This window comes from Hydra vulgaris, chromosome 02 (genome assembly GCF_038396675.1).
Source record: "Hydra vulgaris chromosome 02, alternate assembly HydraT2T_AEP".
Taxonomy (NCBI): domain Eukaryota; kingdom Metazoa; phylum Cnidaria; class Hydrozoa; order Anthoathecata; family Hydridae; genus Hydra; species Hydra vulgaris.
This window is the reverse complement of record NC_088921.1, coordinates 58,087,846-58,113,749: the sequence shown is the minus strand read 5'-3', so window position 1 is coordinate 58,113,749 and position 25,904 is coordinate 58,087,846. Positions and strand designations below refer to the sequence as shown.

The following is a 25,904-nucleotide window of genomic DNA, read 5'->3' as shown; positions in this document are numbered from 1 at the left end:
ATTTTGCAGGATTTGGTTACTATACACTGTATAACAAAGAAAAAAGAAGAGTAAAATTCTACAAAAAAATTTAATAATCATTAAAAATAAATTGTTTAGTCTCTCTACCAATCCCAATAATCCTTTTTTAACGGATCTCAACCATTTCCGGCGTGTTTTTGTTGGGCTTTTATAACATTATTATAATAACTACGTTCGTTTTGTTGCGTCTGTTTTTTTTTGTTTTTTTGTTTTTTTTTGTAATTCCTCTCCCCGAGGCCGAGAATTGAACTCGGAACCTCTCGCTTATGAAGCGAGCGCTCTACCACTACACCGCTACCGCATCGATTTGATATCACTTGCATTAACCAGAGCTGGAACCACAGTTTTACGTGTTCAATATAGCTATTTTCTAGACATTTTGTGAACTCCAAACATTTCTATTTTATTACAAGTGTCAAATGAAGATGTATCACAAAAAATTACAGTAATTGGAGTAATTGGAACAAGAACTCGAGCTACATCCCCTTCCCTAACCAAATTTTCAAAACGATCCCTAATTGTTTTGAAAATTTAAAATAAGATCAAATTTGTTGTCGGAATTCAAGTTTCATAAAAAGCAATTTAGGCGTTCAGAAGTAATGACTACGTAAAGTTTACAGCCCCCTCATTTTGGGGATGTATAATACTACAGTAGTTATACGTTTTTCAGCAGCAGATTTTTAGGCCATTAAAGATTAAAATTAATTTAAATTTTCTTTTTTTAAATTTTTACTAATTTAACCACTTTCAATTACAATCATGAATTATTTGAAACTTGATTGCAACTTTTTAAACTTTTAATTCTTAAAATGGCAAAAAAGTATTAATAATGATAATAATAAAGAATAAAATAATAAAAATATATACTTAGCAAAGTTTACTTACACTGATACTTAGCATCAGTGCTAAGCAAACTTAACCCGGGATCATGAAGAGAGGTTTTGTGATAGGAGGTACATTTTGTACAGTTTGAGATAGATGCTGAATAGCCTGTCTTAAAATTTCTTCATTAATCGTTGCTCAAGAATTTTTATATTTGTTTGCTAATGATGACGTCGTAAAAATAAGTTTGTTTAATCAGGCCTAGGAAAGGCTTTTTTTTACTTGTCTTCCCAAAATTTTACTTTCCTTCCAAAATAAATCAATAATTGTTTAAGTTATGACATAAATTTTCTTTAGTAAATGGAAATTGAAACTTAATTGAATGATAATTTTTGACAAGAAAAAAAAAGCCTCCCTGAAATTCAAAATAAAAATATGGTTCACCAGGTTTCAAGTTGTGTTTTTTTTTTTAACTTGTAACAAACTGTTCTTAGACAAACACCATGTTTGGCAGCAGTTTATTTTTGTGTCAGCTTTTAACATTTTACGTCTTAAGACATTCGGATAGGTCATTTTTGTATTTTCTGGTTTTGTAACAACTCAAATTCGTGAAAACACATATGCTATTATTTTGATTTGTTGTTGTTTTTGTAGTTGTTTTGTTTTGTACCCCAAGAAGATCTAACAGTCTTGTCACAGAGCACCGCAGAAGAGCTTTAAACTACGAAGTTCACGCCTCCTTCCTTACAGATGCCGCGAAATATGTCTTGAGCTCGCTTCATACTCTGGATCTCTTGCTTCTAAAGCAAGCGCTTTAACCACTGCAGCACAATCGATTTGACCTTGATTTACCCAAAAAGTTAATTAAAACATTAAATATTTACATAATAAATCTGCTTATAATCATAATTATATTTTATAAGAATATAAAATATTAGCAAAAGTGTTTAAAAAGTATTGTTTTTAATTGTATTTATTTTGCACGTGGTAGATATGTTATATAACACAAAAGTTTGTACACTATCGGTATAGATAATTTAAGACTTATAGTTTTACAAATTACCTTCTTTTTTGGTAGAAATTAAACGGTTATATAACCGTCGAGTTACGTTGAGTTTTACAGTGTTTTGCATTTGTAGTTCAAATTTTTAAATCCTAGCGATTTAATCATTTTAGGCACATCGATGTGCAGTATTTACCTTCGTAGTGCAAAGTAAAAGCATTTTTAATTGATATATTATGTTTTTGATACCTTAGATTTTAAAATCTATCAGAAAAAATTATAAAAAGTGCAATTTGTATTAGTTTGCCTCATGCATGAGGTAAAATTGACAACGTTATAAAACTTCATAAACCATCTTCAATAAATGAATGAGCCAGACATTCATTTATTAAATGTGATTTATGAATTAAATCGTTTGAAAATATTGAATCAATATAAAATAATAAACCGTTAAAATTGTTTTATTTTTCATAAACAAAAAGTACAAGTTTTAGAATTTATCAAATTTCATAATTTATATTTAGTAATTTTTTTTTAATTTAATTTTGAAGTACACTTGTAAGATAAAATAAATAATTTATGATAATTTATGAAGAGGAAGAGGTGCAGAGTTCAATTTATATTCGTTTCTAACAAAAACTGACTAATTGGTAGCAAATGAATTAATTGAATTTTTAATTTCATTTTAAAATAAATAATTAATTTTTCAAAAGCATTTTCTGTAAGTAAGTTTTTATTTTGTGGTTTAACTGAATTATTGATTTTTTGTAGAGAAATTCAAAACGATTTATTTTATGATGCGAGAAAAGAGAATGTTTTCAGGCAAAATAATTACAGTATGAAAGCTAACAGTTTACTAGAGTTGAGGTACAGTTTTTTTTTTAATTTTTATGTTTTTTGTTTTTTTCAGGTAGCATTATTTATTAAGGCCTAAAGTTTTGAGACAGAAAACGCGACACTCCTTTCGCCTTGTGCATTAATTCCAATTTGACGTCTAACATTTACATAAACAAATTTGTTGTTTGCTTATTATGATCGATAGAAATCTTCTAAAATTTAAATAATTAAACTCCAAACAAGCAATCGGTTTATTATTATATTTTCATTAATGTAAAATCATTGTAAGGTTTGACACATGTGTGGTAAATCTTACGTTTGCAAAGTAATGTATTGTATTTCACGTCACTGAATAGGAATTTATTTCAATAGTCTGTATCATAATTTTGGAATAATACTGCGGTTAAAATCGTGTAACTTTACATCAACGTTCAGTTTTAACTTAATCTTATCAAATTTTGTAATCTTAATGTTTCCAACACTGCATTTATACCCGGGTATTAAAGTCGTATTCTAAAACTAAATTATTTTTATATTTTGCATCAAGTTGACAGTTTTATTTCAAGTTTTTACAGTCAAGTAGTGTTAAATTTAAGAAACATAAAAAGATTATTCACAATTTTTTATTTAACTTATATATTAAATTTTATTTACTGTTTTTTAATTTTTTTTTTTTTTTTGCTTCTATTTGTCTAAAATGCATTATTTTATTTTTAGATAACCAGAGTTTTGTGATGTTTGCAAAAATGGTTTGTTTTTCTTGTTGCTTGATAACAAGCGTAAATTTAATAACCTTTAATGGCGTTTCAAGTTACGCTTCAGCTAACTTCAATTCAAATTCAACAAAAAAGTTCAATGAAAAAATGTCCTTTGTGATAAGAACGCGTCAGAGCTCGGGTTTTTTGTTGGGTTCATACAACAGTCGTGATAGCTTTTTTGCTGTAGGAATTAATAATGGCAGACTTTGTATTATTGCGCAGCACCAAGGTGATCCATTTACACAATATATAGGTTAGAAATATTTTCAGTTTTTTCTCGCAAATTGAGTCTCAATATTTAAAAGATTTCTTAAAAAATTTTGAATAGTTCAAAATACAGTTCAAAATACACCTAAACTATTTACAAAAAATTGTTAATAGAATAAAATCAATTAGTTTCAATAATGTAGGTACACTAATCTGGATCAATGAAATCGATCCAGATTAGTGTACCCACATTATTGATTGGGAAGTTTTTTTATTGTGTGCTTTCCCTAATTAATCTTCAAATTTGTTTATTCTTAAGGTGGTCAAGTTAACACTGGTGCGTATATGAATATTGTTTTGGAGAGAACTTTCGATAAAAAAACGAATCTCAGTATTGAATACACCAATTCTACATTCTTGACCAACGTCACGACAACGAACATTATATTGGAATATGATTTTTTGTCATCACTTTGGTTAGACTTGATTAGTAATAACATAATTTTTATAGGAAAATCTGATAATTTCAGTTCCTACTTTCCCAATCCTTTTAGAGGTTGTCTATTTAACATCGAAGTTAGTTCGGTAAGGTTGCATCTTGATTCAAATAATACAGAAGAAGGTTGCATTAGCGCTAATACTTGCTTTAAAAATCCGTGTGTACACGGTTATTGTATCGATACTTTTGATGACTTTGAATGTGTATGCAACACTTTTTATACTAAAAAATTATGTAATGAAACATTAAATGTGAATTGTTCGTTTTCTGAGATAATTTGCAATAATAATTCCACTTGTATTAATCTCCATGAAGGAGTTTCTGCTCCAACGAAATTTAGTGACAATGGTAAAGATTTTTTTGAATGTATGTGTAAACCAGGTTACAAAGGATACTTTTGTGAAAGAGAAATAAATGAGTGCGACAATGGTTTTTGTCGAAATTCAGAAAAATGCTCAAATTTGATTTTAGATTATGAATGCAAATGTCTTATTGGCTGGGGTGATAAAAACTGCACAACTAATCTAAATGATTGCCAACCAAATCCATGTGAAAACGGCGGTACTTGCATTGACCTTTTAAATGCCTATGTCTGCAATTGCAGCAACGGTTTTGAAGGAAAAAACTGCACAGAAGATATTAACGAATGTGCGAAAAATATTTGCATGAATAATGGAAGCTGTTTAAATAGTTTTGGAAGTTTCAATTGTACTTGTCATGGAGAATATTTTGGAGAAAAGTGCCAATATAACAATACCATGATTTGTAAAATTAAAAACCCATGCAAAAATGGCGTTTGCAGCGATGATGTTCACGGATCAAACTGTAAGTGTAATACGGGCTATATTGGGAATTTTTGCGACTTGGATCGAAATAAGTGTGAATCATTATTTTTATGCGGTAGTGATGCTTGTTTAGATAGACAAAATAATTCAAAAGACTTTGAAGAATGCAAGAAAAATTTTTATGATGAACATAAAGTGGACATAATTATTGGTATTAGCATTGGTGTCGTTTTATTAATTGCAGTTGTTATAATTGTTTTAATTATACGTTTTTGTAAGAATAAAAGTGGAATGGAGGGAACTTATAGTCCTAACCGTGAAGAGCAAAACGCTTCGCATTTAGAAATGAATACTTTAAAAAAACCAAACGCAGAGCGTCTGATATGAACTGATGTGTAAAGTAACTTAAAAGCAAAAAGATATCAAGAGATTATCAAGTTAATAGAAAAAAAAAGAGCAAGAAGGTAGAAAGAAAAAAAGCATAAACACAAAGATGAAAAAAAGTGTGTTAATAGCTTTAAATATATTATATCCTTAAGTGTATTGTATTATAAGATATCATGCCATATTATTATAATATGATACCATGATGACGCCACAAAGATTAAATGAAGATAACAATATCAATTTAGCATGAACAAAAAACACAAAGGTACAAAGTTGATTTAAATTAAATAGCAAAAAGATGCTAATAATTTCAAGACCGTCAAATAAATTAATTTCAAGACCGTCAAGATTGCAAAAAGTTAGCACAATAGGAAAAACACAAATGAGTTTAACAAATAGAAAAATTTTAAAACGTTTTGTTAAGATTTTAAAACCGACAAACTGTTTTCATATTTTTATAATGTCTTTAATATCATTTTAGATTAATGTAAAAAGATTTTTTCAGTTTTATATACATATATATTTTTTTAGTGTAAATTTTGAAACATTTTTTTAAAAGTTATATATATAGTTTTTAGAGCTTTATATGGTTTTTCTAGTTGTCAAATTTTTATCCAACCCTAACACAATTTAAAAAAAAAAGAAATTAGCAAAAACAGAGAGATAATATGGTACTAGATAGTATATAGTCCAGAGTGCAATCGTACAAAGTAAAGAGTCTGCGCGTAATGTATACCTTACATTTCTTTTAATTTTAAGTTATTTAGATGCTCCAAGAAGTCCTAACGGTCTTATCACAGAGCGCCGTGGAATAGCATTTAATCAGGAAGTATACCCCTCCTTCCTCACCAATGATGCATTTATATGGCCAGAGCCGGCTTCAAACCACGGACCTCCGGCTTCAAACCACGGACCTCCGGCTTCAAACCACGGACCTCCGGTTCTGAAGCTAGAGCTCTAACCACTACACCACGGCTACTTAAAACTTTAGTTTTATAGTATTTAAAAATTATAACTTCTACAAGTAAAAATTTAGTTTACAGGGATCGTAACGCTGGTATTTATTTGAAGGGGAAATCAAGTGGAGGGGGGGGGGGGGGGGGCGCAAGAAAACCTTTCTTCATGAAGAAAGGTTTTCTTGCGCCCCCCCCCCGGATTTTTGCAGAATTGGTATTAATGCTACTTTTTGATTATTTCCAATGAATGTGTATTGTGGGCAGTATTGAATTCAATATTGCCCATTAAAATTAAGGAAACCATTTTCATAGTCAGAATGACCGAGGGTTTATTTGAATCATCAAAGAAAACACGAAACGTTACGATGAGGTTGTTAAACATAAAATATATAAGAATGAAATAAACTACAAAAACTATAAATACTTTTTTAAAATAAACTTTTATTTAAGTAATAGTGAAAAAAAATTTATTAAGCAAATTTGAGAGAAAAAACTATTGATGGTTCACAAAAAATGTAGAATAATATAAACAAACAATTAATTATTTGTGATGAAAAAGTATGAAATTATATTTCCATCAATTTGTTATTTTTGAGGCAAATAATTTTTTGCACATTTATTTTTACCAATATTGGTAAAAATAAATGTGCAAAAAATAATTTTCTTCAAAAGTAACTAATTGATGGAAATGTAGTTTCATATTTTGAACTTTTATCGAAATTTGGAGTTGCGCCAGAAAAATTATAAATTGTTAAAATAAGTATAAGTCAGGTGAAGTAACTATTGTTTCAAATTAGACCAATTTCCGTCATACCTTGTTTCTCAAAGTTACTGAAACGTATTTTGCACTACAGACTTTATTTTATTGAAATGAAAAAAATTTCAAATTTTTTTAATTTTGTGCAACCTCAAAATTAAATAAAATTGTCGGAAGATGAAATAAAACTGTCGGAAGATGAGCTATTTGAATCAGCTAAACTATTGCAACAGAATTACTCTAACAATCTTAAATAAGTTTTAAAACAATTAATGCGACAACAAATGTCGTAAAAAGCTTGGTAATTTCAAAATAAATGTCCCGTTGGTATTTTTACGCACGTAGTTTGTTATTGTTGACGCATAAAGCACTGGAAATAAAAAAAACAACAACAAAAGAACAGTTAAAAAGTGGAAATGAGTAGTAGAAATAACCCAATTGTTGACCTCAAACTGTTGACGACAAGGAATTTAATGAAAAGTTCTGATGTTTGTCTAATTGTACATTCAAATATTTAGCGCAATGCCTCTCCATTTTTTCTATGTTACCTTTCTAACTCGACTGCTTCTGACTTTTACTCTAATTTACTCCTGTTCTTTCTCAAACTCACTTAATCATGGTCTGTCCAAGCGGGTTATAATGCACTTTAGTGAGTTAAACTTGCCTTCGAAGACTTTGATATGTGACTTCTATATGGTAATTAGCTGGAGGAGGATAAACCACAATACTAACTAATTGTTGACCAGGCCATAAATGACACTACGCACAGACGTTATAAAAATGCTAAACAAGCCTCTCAGGGCTGCCAACAAGACGGAGCTCAACCACATAGGTCCCATAAGTCATATCTGGTTGAGCATATGCCTTATTGAGAAAAGAAAATAGTAGTTTTGCGGATGAAAAAAGAGCAAGAAAACATAAAACCACAACATCAAGTGAAGATAAAATAATTATATTATAGAGTAAACGTAATAAAAGACTAACAACCGCCAAAAGTACCGCCCAGTTTAATGAAATTTATGCAAAAGCAATATCAGTAAGTACAACGACAAAACACTTTCTCAGAGCTTTTTGGTCGTGTTACAGTTAAGAAACTTCTACTTGGGCGAGAAAACAAAAAAAAAAAAGGTTAGAGTTGACCAAAAATTACAAGTTGTGGATAAATGAAGATTGAAAACACACATTGTGGACAGATGAGTCCAAATTTAGAGTTTTCGGTAGTAACCTAAGACTTGTCTGTGTGAGCAGAACAGCAAATGAAAAGATAGATTTACAGTGTGTAGTTCCAACAGTAAAACATTGAGATGCGTTTGTAATTGTGTGGGATTGTTTTTCTTTAATTAGCACTGGATATCTTGTAAAAATTGACACCATTATATTAAAAAACGATCTTAAAAAACAATATAGGATAAGGCTATAACATCTGGTTAACAACTCCTTCTGGTCCTGGGTTTGTATTTATGCATGATAATGATCCAAAAGATTTTTTTTTTTAATTTTCTAATTTAATTTCTTAATTTTGCAGTATAAAGTTACAATTTATAAAATAACATAAATAATAAAACAAATGACTGGAGCAAGAAGAAGACATCAGTTTTTTCTTATTACCAAGCCCCATTACCCCAGTGGGCATGCGTCGTCCGGGGGACGTCTTACGGACGTCTGGATGTCAAGGAGACGTCTCACGGACGACTTTCGGACGACGCGTGCCTATTGTGTATGGCACGCGTCATTACAGGTCGTTGTAAATGCTTGTGATAAAATATGTATAAAATATTTTATATATGGTAAATATATATAAAATATATGTAAAATGTTTCATAATTGATATAACTGCTGCTAATTTGTGACCCACATTAAGAAAAAAGCTATTTAGATATTAAGCAATTGTAATCTTATCACTGACTAACTTACCATCAATCAAAAGTTTTTTTTGGAAGATTGCTTTTTGTACAGTTATTATTACCGACTATCTCTTTACTCGTATTCCATATTTTCTCAGCATTTCCATAGTTTTTTTTAACAAATATGCTTTTTTGAGTATTATTTTTTTTTTCAAACAAGTTTTTTTAATTTTTGCAAGTTATTTTATTTTTTAGGAATTCGTCGTAGAGTTTTTGTTTTTTTCTTGAGCATTTGATTAAACCTTTAGACATTTAGGGAGTTAAAAGTGATTTTGTTAATAACAACAGTTTTAACTGGACACGCTTTTTCATAATATCTACGAAACAAACCTAGAAACAGTTCGCAGTCGTCGTTCACATAGAACAGTGGTTCTTAACCTTTTTGAAGTCGGGGAGCACTTTTGATCATGACAAAAATTTGGGGAACACTGAAATCAAGGAGTAAAAAAAACGAACAAATACACATACGTACGACTTTTATTGAAGATAAAAGATTATAACAAAACAGTTTAAAATGATAAAATAACAAACAAATTGGTAATAAACATAAATTTAATAAGTAAAAAAATAACATTAGGCAAAATTTAATTTAGAAAAATAAAAAGATTTAATATGAAATCTAAGCTTGACGGTTTTTACAAATTTCAGTGATATTAGATATTAATTTTAGAAATAGCTACCCTCAATTCTTCATCCAAATTAGTAAGTGTTGCTCGTTTTTTAGTTTTATGTTGGTGACTATCGAGAAACCGAGTTCACACAAATATGATGTTGAGAATTGCAACAAGATTTTAAGTGCTTTCATGGATATAGCTGAGTATTCTTCTTGCACAAAGATCCAAAACTTCTCAAGAACCATTTCGAAAAATTTCATTTTAAGTGTGCAATGCGATGATAGGTTGATTAATTCTTCTTCTTCTTGGTATGACAACTTACTATTTGATGTATCAACCTTGGCAAAGGGATTACGTATCCATTCATATGTTTCAACGTTTATTGATGGAAAATAAGTTAAATGTTCCGGTACTGCTGAAATAATTTTGTCGGTAGTGTTATCATTAAGAGAAGGAAAGATATCTACTCTCTTCTTCTTTAAAACACAATTTTTCCAAAAAATAACTTTTTTCCGAAAGGCTGTCAATTTGTCGATCGATGTTAAAAAATTTTCTTTTCTTCCTTAAAGACTGGAATTAATACAATTTAATTAATCAAAAATATCAGATAAATATGCCAATATAGCACACCAAATGTCATTTTGAAGATATTCTACAAAATCATCCATATTTTCCTTTTGGAAAAAGGTCATCAACTCATCCTTCAGTTCTAAGAAACGACGTAACTTTTTTCCTCTGGATAACCATCTCACTTCAGTATGCAAAACCAAAGATTTGTAGTTGGCTTCCATAGAGATGCAAACCTTATATGACGCCAACTGTGCCTTATCGGAAATTTTCACAGTTTTTTCAAAATATTTTACTTGTTTAGCTTGCGTATCTAACAATCGCTTGAAATAATCTTTAGTTTTTGTAGCAAGGTTGGCGTGATTTGTAGAAAAGTGACGTTTCAACTTGTTAGGAACCATCGCGCTGTTGGATAATTTTTCTCCACATACAATACAATGTGGAATATGATATTCTTCCTCACAGATGTACGTAAATCCAAAACTTAAATATTCTTCAGAATACTGTCGATTAATTTTTTTTTCTTTTAATCCTATTGTTTGTATCAGACACAATATGTGCCGCAAGAGCATTACTACCGCTTCCATTTGTACTCGGTCCATTTTTAGTATTTTGTTCTTCCGAATCATTCACTTTTCGTTTGATTAGAAATTTGTCCATTTTGTGGTATTACTGTAAAAACCAAAAATGATTTGGGAATTAATACAGGGCTTATTTTAATTTTTTATTAAGTCCCGGACAAAATATCTGATTAAATTTAAATTTGGTCGGACAATGTCCGATCAAATTTTTAAGATGTTTGTAGCAAATTTTATTTTTAATTACATAGCTCGGTTTATAAAAAAGCTGTTACAATAAACTAATTTTTTATTATTAATTTAAATAAATATTTCATTATTTATTTAAAATTATTATTTTTTCATAATTTTTAAAAATATTTTAGTTTTTAAAACACCTTTTAGATTCCGTTTAATAACGATTTTTATCATACATAGGGCATGGAAATACAATAGGGCATGGAAACCGGTAATGAGAAACCGGTTTTTACCGGTAATTTTTATTCCCAAAAATTACCGTTACCGGTTTTTTCTCAATCTATTACGGCGGTTTTAAAAATGATATTTTGTTAATTAAATAATTTGGTATTTTGCTTTTATTTTAATTTGGCAACTCCTAAAAGACGCAACACAGTGAGAGAAAGCAGTTCTTTGATGAAAAAGCAATAAACACGAAGATGACCTTCGTTGCAGGAAACAATAATTCCGAGGTATGAAAGCACTTCTTACACAGCAAAGATCTGCAGCTGGCGAAGTGCAAAACTTGTAGCAAAGAAATCAAGTGCAAAGTTGGATCTACCAGTGGTATGAGATCTCATCTCAAATTAATGCATCATATCAAGACCGATGCTATGAAACAAGTATCAGCCAAAGTTGAACAAAAAGTTGGAAAAATTGATCACTTTTTCATGACCCAAAAAGATTCCTTTGCAGTTTTCTTGTCCGAGTTAGTCGCCATTGATGGACTACCAATTCGAGTACTGGCAAAAAATTCAACGTTTAAGAGCGGCATTGGGAGCTCAAGGATATCACTTGCCAAAAGATGCAAAATCGATCAAAGCAATTATTATGAAGCCCTGTCTTGAGGTTAAAGCATTTATAAAAAGCAGTTTGAAGAAATGAAGAAAGACAAAATTTGTTTTAGCATTACTCTTGATGAATACACATCATCTCGTAACATAAGGTTTATTAATATCAATGTTCATGTCAAGAATCGGCATTGGAATTTGGGAATGGTAAGAATTTTTGGCTCAATGCCAGCGGATAAAGCTGTGACCATTGTTAGAGAAAAGCTAAAAGAATTTGGAGATGTCTGGACTCTGATATTGTGGCAGCTACAACTGATGGAGCTGCTGTAATGAAAAAATTTGGAAAAGCTATTTTACCAACCCATCAATTGTGCTTGTCACATGGCATCCACTTAGCAGCCTGTGATGTTTTATACAAAACAACTCCGGTCCAAGAAGTCATTCCTGATCTCGATAAAGAAGAAGATTTTGCACTTTATGATATTTCCATCTCTGATGACAGCAATTACAAAGATGAAGAAGGTGTTGGATTACAGGTAAGTATTATATATAATTATTCAAAAGTATAAGGCATCTAAATAAGATTATTTTTATTAAAAAAATCATCTTAATTACTGACACTTTCAGGTAGTAATTGAAGATGATCAACCCCCTGAAGTCCGTCAAGATCTGAGACACATTATTTCAAAAGTAAGATGTTTTGTACGCCTGTTTCGCAAGTTCCCTGTCAAAAACGATGATATTCTTCAAAAGCACGTTCTAGCTGAGTTTAAAAAAGAATTATCACTTATACTTGACTTAAAAACTAGGTGGAACAGTTTGGTGGACATGATGTCTCAATTTTTTAAGCTAAAGAAGCCTATCAAGATGTCCTTGATCGAAATTTCTAGTGAAATAAGCTTCTCCAATGAAGAATTTAATACACTTGAAGAATTGATTGCAGCCGTAGAACCAGTAAAAGTGGGAACAGAAGCTTTATGTAGACGAGGTGCAACATCGATTTCAAGTGATCAGATTCTGAAGTTTATTTGCCTTAAATTGAGCATGCAGAATTCAACTTTCAACAAAGAGTTATTAGAAATGTTAGTCAAAAGAATAAAGGAAAGATGAAATTCTGATATAATAAATCTATTGATTTATTTAAACGATTCAGAGGCCTTGGACAAGCAAGGGCAAAGTACGGATGTCTTTGACACTCCACAAATGAAACAAAATGCCCTTGCAAATACTGCCGCCAAATTACTCTGTCGTCTGTTTGAGGAGAGCTACGAAGATGAAGATAAATCGGAAGAAGAATTTCAAGAAATACCCAATATTGATGAAGGACAATCTTCCTTGGCAGAACAATTGGAACAGTCTATCAAGGATGCTCTGAAGTGTCCCTCTAGTTCAAAGAGGATGAGAGTGGGCACCAGTTCCAAATCACTGTTAAAGAAAATGGTTGTTTTTGAGCTGACAAAAACTCGCACAAACAACTTAGAAATGCTGTATAATGGATTGATGGGTATACCAGTAACTAGTATTGAAGCTGAACGTTCTTTCTCAGCCAGTGGTCTTTTTGTTACAAAACTCAGATCAAGTTTGAATGATAATACTTTTGATGCCTTATGCATTTTACGAGCCTATTTTCTGTTGAAAAAAGCTCAGCAATCAGCAGTAATTTCTGTATTGAATGCCTAACAACTGTGTTAAATGTTATATCAGTCAATCTATAGAATTTGAGTTTATTTAAACTGTTTAAGCTCTTTTTTTGTGATATTTAACTGTATTTTCTGAAAGTGTATGTATTGTTTTGAGCTTAATATGAGATTAACTTTATGTGATATAAATCTGTGTTAATTATAAGTCGGTTTGCTGCATTTCAAGCCTTTTTTTATTCCTTTGAAAAAACTTAAAATTACCGGTTTTACCGGTAATAAAAATGGCGAAAACCGGGGTTTTACCGTTACCGGTAATTATGAAAAACGGTAATAATTCCATGCCCTAATATTAAATTTAAAACATTAAACGAATGCGCGAGTCTTTTGCTCTGAAGTCACCGATTTTGATAGTCATAACGACTATTAAAATCGGTGATTGCAAAGCAAACAACATTCGCTCAAAAAATAAATTTTAAAGTAAAAAAAACACGTTGTTTAAAGTCTTCGTTGTTTGTAAAATTATTCGTTGATTTAGTTTTAAAAAAAATCATTTTTAGAATTTTAAATTAATAAAACTGCCTTAATATAATACAATTTTTTTTATGGTAACTTAAATAAAATGTAATTATTGTCAACTATCTCTAAAAGTTTTATTTCGTTCTTTCTTAAGTTTAATTTGTTTTTTCTTTTACTCAATATGTATTAATTAAATGAATGTAAATGTACTTTTATTTTCTCTTGATTAGAATAAAATGCAAACTAACCTTATTATTATTTGGTTTCCTGTAAACTGCACTTTTTATTTTTATTTAACATAATTTTGCATTCAATGTAGGTACGTAGGTAGGTAGGTAGGTAATCAAAACCCAATTATTGTAGCTTCTTACCTAAACTGTAATCATTCCAGTGTAATGTAATAAGTGAGTGAACATTAAGTTTTGAGTTTCATAATTTTGCGGAGCACTTGCAACTACCTCGCGGAGCACCATTGCTCCGCAGAGCACCGGTTAAGAACCACTGGCATAGAACATAGTTTTAGATTATGTCGCAACTATATTCAAGTACAAGAAGCCAAAAAAATCTTTAAAGTTATGAACTGACCACAGAGCGTAACTATAAATTTGCCCCCCTTTCCCCATCCTTCACCTTCGAAAAAAAGTGACGGGCTCCTTTCCCTAAAAATTTATACTGCATTTAGAAATAAAGTATGCAATATTTGGTTTTTATATCTAGTTAATAAAACGCGATTAAGTATATAAATTGTATGTGTTTTATAAATTAGAGAAATACCCTAGAATCTCTGCTCCAAACAATTATAAAAAATAATGAACATTGAAATTATGTTTGAGGGAAGCAAACTTAATATCAAAAACTTTACCTCACTTATGACTATGACAGAATTTTTAAATTCATAACAACAATACTATCTTTGGCCGTAGTAATTCTTGGAATCAAGTATAGTAAAAAAAAAAATTGAAAAATATCCTGAGAAATTTTTTATTTATTCCACTACCTTAAATATGAATTTTTCCCGCCTTCTTATTCTCTAATTCTGCAATTACTATACCTAATTCTAATATGTATTTTTTTTTTGTTCTCTATTGCCAAAAATACGCAATTTTTGAGACGTTCGTTAGACGTGCTATTTCTTGATTATGTTTTGACTTAATTAAATTTACTGAAGGATCTTTCTGTACTAGCAACTGTCACAGGTATTGTCATCAGAAGCAATATTGCTGCGTTTACACTTGAAAAATTGTACTCAAGAAAACTGTATTTGTTGGCTAAATCTTTTATTGTAGTTGTTTCTGTGAAATCGTTTTTAATAAAACTGATTGTATTATTTAGCTGGGTGCGAAAAAAAAATTTTTAAATCGTTCGGGTAATTCTGTCGTAATAATTTAGCTGATTCAATTAAATCATCTTCCGACAGTTTTATTTCATCTTCCGACAGTTTTTTTCAACTTCCGACAATTTTATTAACTTTCGAGGTTGCATAAAACTAAAAAGATTTGAAATTTTTTCAATTTCAGTAAATCTAAATGCCTTTTAAACTTAAATGTTGGTTTTAATTGCCACTTACTGCAAGTTGAAATGGCCTCTAATTTAAATAAATCATATTTTGGTTGAAAATCTTTTAACTTGATTTTCAAATTAGTTAGTAACGTGGCCACTATGTTTACATATAGAGACTTTATTTAAGTTTTTAAAGCATAATTTTAATTTGCTAATATGTGATACAGAATTAAGCAAATTCAAAGTTTGATATTTTGTCCGTTAATTTTAAATCTTTAGTTTGTTCTTCTCTTTTAAAATTTTTACAAAACTTTTAGTAAAGTTTTAACTATATCTAAAAAGCGTAACTTTACCGATAAATGAAAATTAATTCTTGAGGAATATCTTCTCAGCCGGCATTTGGTTTTAAAAAAGACGTCTTTAACGTTCAAAAGACGTCTCTTTAAACCCAATCGAGTTATTCTATGAGTAATTTGATTGAAATGTTCGGAAATAATGAACAACGTCCGAATATGTTATGGAATATCTTATAGGAGTCATGGGGTGCAATTTCTGTCAAAACCATTCAAAAATTGATAAATTGTCAAAAATTATATGAAAACTATTACAATCAAAGGGCTTTTTTTTGACGAATAGAAAGTTTAGTGGTTATGCATTTTTCTTTTGCTTATTTATTTCTATGCTATGTCCATGTATATATATATATATATATATATATATATATATATATATATATATATATATATATATATATATATATATATATATATATATAAATATATATATATATATATATATATATATATATATATATATATATATATATATATATATATATATATCAGGCCCGTAGCAACCGGGTGGACAGCAGGGGCATTTGCCCCCCCCCCCCCCCAAATAGTTTTATAAATAATTAATTTTGAAGAAATTGACTGAAAAAATGACTTGAAAAAAATAATAATAAAGGTCCTTAAAACTATTTCGGGGTAGTTCTGCCCCCCCCCCCCCCATATAATTTTTGTTCCTACAGTCCTGATATATATATATATATATATATATATATATATATATATATATATATATATATATATATATATATATATATATATATATATATATATATATATATATATATATATATATATATATATATATATAAATATATATATATATATATATATATATATATATATATATATATATATATATATATATATATATATATATATATATATATTAGTGTATTTTACAAAAAAAATGCTCAATGTTTTTAAAGAACAAAGCAGTAATAAATTAGTAAAAAAACACTTACCAGACAGAAAAAATCCAGACAGAACGCATTCTTTCGTAAATAAATTCTATTCGATCTGTAAAATTCAGCAAAGTTTGCATAGATCAACAATTCATATATTATTTAAATTTAATAACTTTAAATACAAGTGAGTATATTAACTTCTTTTATTCTCTTAGTTGTAAGTTTTTAAAATAATAATTACTCTTTCCAGGTTATTATTTCTTTTTACTTTTATCTATTTTTATTGAAAGTAATAAAAATAAATCTTGGCTGAAAAACGCAAAAGATGATTTTTTTACAAAACGACCAAAAAGACAATGGAAAAATTTCAATTACTATTGACGAATAGACCACATTGAGTTAAAAATCTACTTTGATTACTTTTTAAAAAAAGTGAATTTATTGTAAATGATAAGAAAAGCCAAGAATATGTTTCCTGGATTTAGATAATACTCTCTCTCTCTCTCTCTCTCTCTCTCTCTCTCTCTCTCTCTCTCTCTCTCTCTCTCTCTCTCTCTCTACACTATGATTAGGGTGGGTTATATTTTTTAAATTTATTGTCACTGTTACAAAAGTTGCTATAATATGAAAATAATAAGAAAACGATGAAAATTTGAGCCTCCGTCAACATATTAGGGGGCAACTTTTGTTGAAACTTTTTAAATAAAGCTTTTTGTAGTTCGAATTCACTAATAATTCAAATGGAATATTTCAAATTTAATTTAATTAACTATACCCATATTTGACATTGACCATATTTCTAATTTCATTTTTACTTCATCACTCATTGTTCAATTGTTTAAGATTGGCGAATCATAATCGTACGTGTTAGATGTCACGTATAGAAGCGTGTTAAAATTTTATAATTACTTTTAAGGTTTATTTTAATGAATATTGTAGATAAAGAATTGCCATGGGAGTTTTAGTTTGTATATATATATATAAATTTATGTAATCGACGTGATAAAATCAATAACTATCAGATAGTTTTACCTTCTTTTCATTTGGCGCCCCTAAGATAGCCCCTTCCCCATCCCTCTCGGCGGCACTGGTTGGCACTTGATATTTACGTTTTGAAGAGAACATGACTTTTTTTAGTTTATTTTTTGCAAATGTGGATTTCAAATGGTAGCTTATTCTTATTCTTTGGGGTCGTCCATAAAGTACGTACGCTTTTTTTTCAGCCACCCCCTCCCCTCCCCCGCATTTTGCAATACGCTATTTTAATACCCTCCACCTCCCTAAAAGTACCTACGTTTTTAACCTGTTTATCTAAAATTTTATGATATTTTTTTAATTTAGTGTTTCCTATCTTTTATAATTGGCTCACTGCCCTCCCATCTGATATAGGCCATTCGCAGACCCCCTCTTCCCCTCCTAGTGTACGTACTTTATGGACGATCCCTTTTTAGATTGTATAATGAACTTGAAGGAAAAGTTTATACAGAACACTCAGTATTTGGCCAACCTTATAAATTTCCAGAAAGTCAATTGCTGACAAAAGCAGAAGTCTTTAAGCATTACCTATACATCAGACATGCAAATACTTTCTCACAATCTTAAGACTCTGAAGAATCATCAATTAGAGACGTAAATAAGATAGTAGCTGATGATTGGTAAACATATTGTCGAGGGCGGGGTTTCCAATAATTTTATATAACAGCATTCTGAAAAGCTTGGATAAGTTGGTTACTGATACAAAACGATTGAGAAAATATGTTGATGAAAAGAGAAATTCATCTATGTTTCAGTGCCAACTTGATTCGTTCAATAAAGTATTTGACATTTGTCCTTGCAAATGTGTTAATTGTGGTATCAGGGACCGGTCAAACTGCCATTGTTTCATCAAAGTTCCTTTTAAGGAATGGGTGTTTTGGCTTGATCAAACAAGTAATCGTAAAACTTACATTGGCCAGATTGACCAAGAAGAAACAGAAAAAATTCCAAAAGCAGAAAGTTCGTTAAGAACGGGAAATTCAGTTCGGAAAAAAGAATGTAGAAGCATGCCAAACTTCGTCATCGACAATAACTCTTTCCTGCGAGAGCGATAAAGAAAGCAGCTGTTGTGATGACAAATATTGCGATGCAATTCAGTACAAAGAACTCAGCCAAATAATGGAACAAACAAGAGTTAGCAACAAAGATGCATGCAAAATCGTTGACGCTTGCTCGTATTGGCAAACCTCTTCAATGGTGTATTTGTTTTCTTCATTTGAATGATCAATTTTCAACTACACTTGATGGCAGTACATCTGGTCCTACTGTATTCAAAGGCATTCTCGGTGAACAACTATCTTTTGATGTTCATTTTCTACAAATAGTTGACTTTGCCAGTGCAAATGGAGTACTCATCGAAATGTCTGATGATGTTATTCATGATCTCAGTAAAGATCAGGAATACTTACTTAAAGCATGCAATGCTGTTATCCGAGGATGTAAAAACAAACAAAAAAATGTACACAATTTTTAGGGATAGCTACTCATGATCCACTTAGATATTTAGGCACCCAAAATTTTTTCTTTAAAACACAGAGGATTTAAAATAGTAGCAAAAGTGCTCATATTCCCCAGCCCACTTGGAAATATGAGCACTTCATATTAGCTTAAAAAAATAACATTAGGTAAAAAAATACCAACCTGACAATTAGAACTAATTTGTGGAATATATTGAATCGTTATTAACAAAACTTATCATTAAAAGATCAAATTTTAAGCCACTTTTTATCGAAACTATACTACTTTTTTTAACCAAAAAAAAAATTTAATTCGTTATTTTTTCAATTTTATTAACTCAAACCTTTAAACGATAAAAATAAAATTTTTTTGAATTTTAAAATATTTAAAATTTTAACTATATTTTACTTTTATTAGTAAAACCTTTAAAATCGTTGCACTTTTAGAACTTGAAACTAAATAATCTATAAAGACTCAGTGAAGAACCCAGAGTTTAGAGTTTATTTGGGGATACCGCTTTTTCCCCGGCAATGTTGGGAAGGGGGGGGGAGGGAGGGCCGATATTTAAAAGTCCCCCCCTCCCCAAACCTCTCTTCTACCCCTTCCCTATTTAAAATCGGTGACGCAAAAATGATTTTTAATCATCACTTTTTCAATTATCATTTTAACCATTTGTGTTTATCTCGTTTAGTTTTATCCTAAGATAAGGAGTTGATTTTAAGACATTTTTTGAATACATGAATTTACTGGTGGACGATACTACTTTAGTTACGATAACAAAACTATTTTCCTAAGACTTTAATGAACGCTTTTGTTGCAAATACTAATTTTTTTGCTATTAGTGAATAATTATTGAAATTTGTTTAAAATATTTTAAACATTAATTAACTATATTTAGTAAATTTTATTTTAGTAGTTATTAATATCTTAAATAATTAGTAATTAAGTTTTCAAATACTTTAAACAATATTTAATTAACATTTACATTATATAATATATTTACTTATATTAAATCGCGTAATATCTGTAAAATTAACAAAATAGTCTTGCATTCGAATAACTATGCGAAAAAAAACATAAGCATTTGATAAACGTATTTACTATTATTTTAATTTTAAAATTTTGATTTAATATTAACAAATCTGTTTATTTAACTTTTACTTAAGGCAAATTTTTAGGTAAGGTAAATTAAAGATAAGTAAAGAAGCGATAATTGCGGTAAACATAATTTACAAAATGTTATACTTTTTTGATTAAAAAACATATATTTTATAATACATTGTATTTTAAAAATATCTAATATTTCTTAATCAATAAGAATAATTAAAAAAGTTATGTTAAATAAAAAATTATATTTACTATGAGTTATTTTAAACAGTTCTTAATCAAACTTTTATTAAGTTATTGTAATCGTAATTTTTATTATTTTAAAAGTCAAAAAGAAAAAAAAAAACTTTCAGAAAAAGTTTATGTTTTGTTTTTTCGTTTTCCTCGCGCAAAGGTAAAGATCAAAAGTTCATTCATTTAAAAATTAAATTTGCGCGGTGTTTATTAAGACTTTACTTTAGTTCATTTATTATCAAAAGCAGTCTACTCTTAATTGCCAAAAAATAAAAGTTAACTTTACTTAGAATAGATATTTTAAAATCGTTTTATCTTTCGAAAAAGTAAATTTTTTATACATTCCATTGTTATAAAATTTCGCAACAAGTTTTTTAAGTTAAGTTACTTAACGACTTTCAATTTAAAAAGACCAACGTTCTGTCACGGAGAAAACTGTCCTTCGGAGTAAACTGTCCGATAGGACATTTTACTCCGGAGTAGATTGTCCTACATTAGAGTAAAATGTCCGCTTTGAATAATATGAAATTTCATCAGACAAAATAGCTTTAAAAAGAATGCGGATGTTTTTAAGTGAGACAAATTATGAAAGTACTTAGAGACTTTTTAGAGAAAAAGAGGTTTTATTTTGTATAATTAAAGTTACTTTTAGCGTAAGAGTGTTATTATTATTAATTCCTGAATTTAGTTATTATTATTATTTAAAAATAGTATTTACTACAGTAATAATAATATTTACTACAGTAATAATAATATTGTAATAACTAATTTAATTAGTTTTAGATGGGGCTAGAGATGATAGCTCCTTTTAACAGTGATATACTGCATTAAAGTAAAACAAACTAGTATTTAGTAATTAGTAATTAAGCAAATATGTTGTTTTTTTCCCCGCACTTCCACCCTTTTATAACTTTCTCCCGTCTTCATGTTTTCCTGACTCATACAAACTTCAATTTTTTTTAAGTCAACCGTTTCCTTTCCTTATATAGTTTACAAAATTTATTATATATTTTATCAATAAGGCAAGGTGATTTAATCCAAATGTTAAAATTAGTAAAACGAATTGACGAAATAAATTTGTCAATTCGTTTTACTACTAATCGTCAAGCAAGAGGTCATAAATTAAATATGCATAAGGAGTCAATAACACAATCAGACAAAAACATTTTCACTAATAGATTTGTAAATGACTGGAATGTACTAACACAAGAAATCATCAAGTCAACAAGTGTAAATCAATTTAAGAACCACATTTACAAATACTTTTAATTTTAACCTCAAATCTCAGATCTTGTGTATTTTTTTTAATCCTTGTTAACTTTTTTGGCTTTTATAAACTGAAATTCTATGTAATTTCAGTTTCAACTCTTATGAGTTGCACATCATTTCTATAAATTCTATAGTAAAATATCTATTAATAATTTTGATTATATAAAATTCTATTATATAGTTACTACTAATAATAGTAATTGTAATATTATAGTATTTTGATAAAGACATGAGTTATATCATAATAGTATTATGATGTTATTCTTTTTTTTTTTTTTGTATCTATATGTATGTGTGCGAGTTACATTTTCAGTTGTGAGTGTCATAAAGTTTTATATCAGATTTAAAATCAAGTAATCATCTTCATTGTACTACAAGTAAGATAATTGTTTGATTTTACAAGTTGTAGTTAGTTTATGATAAATAAGCTAGAAATTTAGGCTAAAGAGTAGTATTAGCTTAAAATGTAGCATTAGCTTGAAAAGTAGTACTAGCTTAAAGAGTAGGATTAGTTCAAAGAGTTATTGTTTTTCTTCTTCTTTTTTATATTTATACTTATTTTGTCTATAATTTTATTTATGCTGGAGCTTTATTTGTTTATTTGGATTTATTATTATTTTTATTTCATTTATGTTTGGAGCTTTATTTATTTATGCTTGGAGTTTGAAGAAGTTTTTGTTGCTTCAAAGACTTGAAGTTTTTGATTTGCTTTTATTGTATTATTAAATGATTATATTTAAAAAAATGATTCTTTTTTATTCCTTTATTTCATTGGTTTTAATTTTGCCATTATTTTATTTTAGTTTGCCTACTGTTGAAATATGGTTTTAATTTAGTAAACTTCCATGAAATTAAGTTTACTTAATTAATCATTCGCCAACAGTTAAGGAATAATTGAATTCAACCCAATAAAGGTAGGACTAGTTTTATTTTCAGGTAACATTGCAAAATATGATTTAACTGTAGTTAGATAATATCTTACTGCTGTTTTGTACCATTATTTATTTACATTTATTTTACATTTATTTACATTTATTTACTCTACTATAATATGTCTGTTGTACTATTTCTTAAACCCCACAAAGTATACCTTATCTAATCAAACAAACATATCATTGTTGTTTATGCAGTTGTGTGTCATTAATGGAACAGTTTATTTAATAGAATAGTGACAAACTAAAGCAGTTTTCAGTTGCTTTAGCTTATTATTGTTGTTTAAAATTGAATACTGATTTTTTTTGCTGTTTTGTACCATTATTTTTTGCTGTTTTGTACCATTATTTATTTACATTTATTTTACATTTATTTACATTTATTTACTCTACTATAATATGTCTGTTGTACTATTTCTTAAACCCCACAAAGTATACCTTATCTAATCAAACAAACATATCATTGTTGTTTATGCAGTTGTGTGTCATTAATGGAACAGTTTATTTAATAGAATAGTGACAAACTAAAGCAGTTTTCAGCTGCTTTAGCTTATTATTGTTGTTTAAAATTGAATACTGATTTTTTTAATTATAAAATTATCTTATCATTCTTGTAGTTGTTCAGTAATTTTATTTTTATCATTTTTATTTGTATTATTAATATTATTAGATGGTATTTACTTCAACTTTTTGTAAATGACCTACATTATTAGATTTTTTTTGTCAAAATATAATTTGGTTGACAAAGTCAACCAGTTTGGTAGATAGAATTTTTTAAAAACTTGCTTTAGTTTCTTAATTAAAATGGTGAAGTGAATGATGAAAAAGAAGAAAAAGACTTTCTCGATGTTAATATTTACTTAACTAAATGGGTGTATCCCATTAGTTGCACTCCCAATTAAAAGAGAATATATGTTTTTCCAGGTTTAGAATGGAAGGTAATTAATTAAAATATATGACAAAGAAGGGTTTACGGGTTGAGATTATTTTTAGGAAAGAGCAGAGAAAGTAAATTATTTGTTCTTGTCATAGTGTACATCTTACTTATCACCTTTGAAAAAGAACAAGCACTACAAGGTTTCAGAACATTTTTATTGGCCTGGAAATTTTCAAAAAATCATAATGGCAGATCTAAGCAGTTAAAGCAAAAAGAAAAAATTCATTTTTTATTTAAGATAATTGTTCAAAACTCAAAATATTATCATGAGTTTACTATGATTCTGCTACAGTCCCTTAAATAATTGTTAAAGAGTAAACCCTGAAAATTTCGAGTTTTCATTTTCAATTTAATGTTTTGTACAAGATCGAAAAAAAGAATTCTGTTTAAAACACATTTAAAAAACATATATTAGTAATATATGTGGCAAAAGTTAATTTAGGTTTTAAAATAAATTGAAATAAAGGTTGCAAAAACAATTAGGTACTAAATAAAAAAAATAGTTAAACATACAAGATAACATAAAAAATATAATTTTCATTTTTTACTGTTTTTAACTTAAACCTTAAACGAAGTATAAAGTTTTAAACATGTCAGTGTTAACATATTATATATATTTTTTTTAATTTTTAAACAGGTAAAAAATGACCTTGTGAACTAAAAAACTTCAGGTTTATTTGTATGAGCTACGTGACGCATAATACTACTATGCTAATTACAATAATATTATGCTTAGTATATAAAGTGTTAAAGTTTTCTTTATGCCGTAGAATAATGCGCGAGTTCTCAAACCATCGTTTAAACAAACGCTAAAACACATTGCTTGAGTGGTCCGAAGTAAATAATCCGCAAAAAAAGTAGGACAGTTTACTCCAACATAGGACAGTTTGCTCCGGAGTAAATTGTCCTAGACGGACGGATAGGACAAACTGAGACGTTCTACTCCGGAGTAAAGTGTCCGACCGGACAAGTTACTCCGCAGACAGTTTTCTCTATGACAGTTCAGTTAGTAAATAAAGAATAATACGTAAGGGGTTCGTCCATAAAGTACGTACGCTCTGTGGGGAAGAGGGAGTCTGCAGATGGCGTATATAAGATGGGAGGGCAGTGGGTTGATTGTATATGAAAGGAGACTCTAAATTTAAAAAAATATCATAAAATGTTAGATAAATAGGTTAAAAGCGTAGGTACTTTTAGGGTGGTGGAGGCTACTCAAAAAAGCTTATTGCAAAATGCGGGAGGAGGGGGAGGGGAGAGGGGTCGAAGAAAAAAAGCGTAAGTTCTTTATGGACGACCCCTAATTACGTAAAAAAGCTATTTCTTTTTAATTCATTTTATTGACCGAAAGAAAAAATGAAGTATATTTAATAAACTGAAAATTATTTATATACTACAACATTTTAAACTTAAATTTTTTTTCTATTTTTAATAAAAAAGCAAAAAAAGAATTAAAAAAAAAGAAAAAAATTTTTGGGCGCCCATACCGCTCCAGCAGTACCAAAACAGGTCTGGGTTCGTCCCTGGGATTTGAAATTATTATACTATAAGGACTTAAAGCTAAATAAAAATAACTATATTTTACTTTTATTAAAAAACCTATTAAAACCACTGCAATTTTAGGACATTTTAACATCAAAATTTCGCGCCGCAAATTCTTTCATGATAAGATTTTAACAACGCAAAAATAACGAATAGCGTTTTAATTTGATGAGAGCCGCTAACTACTGCTTCTTGTTATAACCACAAAAAGTCGATCCAAAAAATGAAAAGAATTTTTAACTTTACTGCTTACATCTTAGAAATCATTTAGTATGCTCATATCATTATATCGATATATAGGGTGGAAAATCTGCCGTAGATTAATGATATGAGCATAAAGATTTCTAAGATGTTAGCAGTAAAGTTCAAAATACTTTTTATATATATTTCAACTTTTTAAATAACGTTAGTTTAATGCTTTTTTTAATTTAAAAATGGTAATCACTTTCTATTTTGGCTTTTTTTTCATTGTAGCATTTTTAGATTATATGAATACTCAAAAGGTTGAAGCAAGCCCTTCATTACGCATGCGTTAACCTTAAACACATTTGGCGTATTAACGCTAAGTTTAATTTTAAAAGCTGCGTGCACATTCAATGAAAATTAAATACGTCTTAACTTAATCAACAATTTGCTTCAATCAGCTTGTGACTTTAAATTATCCAGATGGTAAAACTACAATGCTTTTATATATTCACAATTATTCTACCCCCTTTATTATAATTAAAATAAATGCACTCCCGGGTGCCACTTAAGGTAAGAGTATATCTGTCAGTATAA

The 25,904-nt window shown here is 29.0% G+C and overlaps 1 protein-coding gene across 1 annotated transcript; it reads left to right on the top strand.

Annotated features, from left to right (window-relative positions):
- Positions 1–2,625: 2,625 nt before the first annotated feature.
- Positions 2,626–5,898, top strand: LOC105850981 (protein crumbs homolog 1). Its single transcript, XM_065791501.1, has 3 exons — positions 2,626–2,713; positions 3,401–3,694; positions 3,968–5,898. The coding sequence occupies exons 2-3, from the start codon at positions 3,418–3,420 to the stop codon at positions 5,317–5,319; spliced, it is 1,629 nt and encodes a 542-aa protein (XP_065647573.1). The 5' UTR covers positions 2,626–2,713; positions 3,401–3,417; the 3' UTR covers positions 5,320–5,898.
- The last annotated feature ends 20,006 nt before the right edge of the window (positions 5,899–25,904 follow it).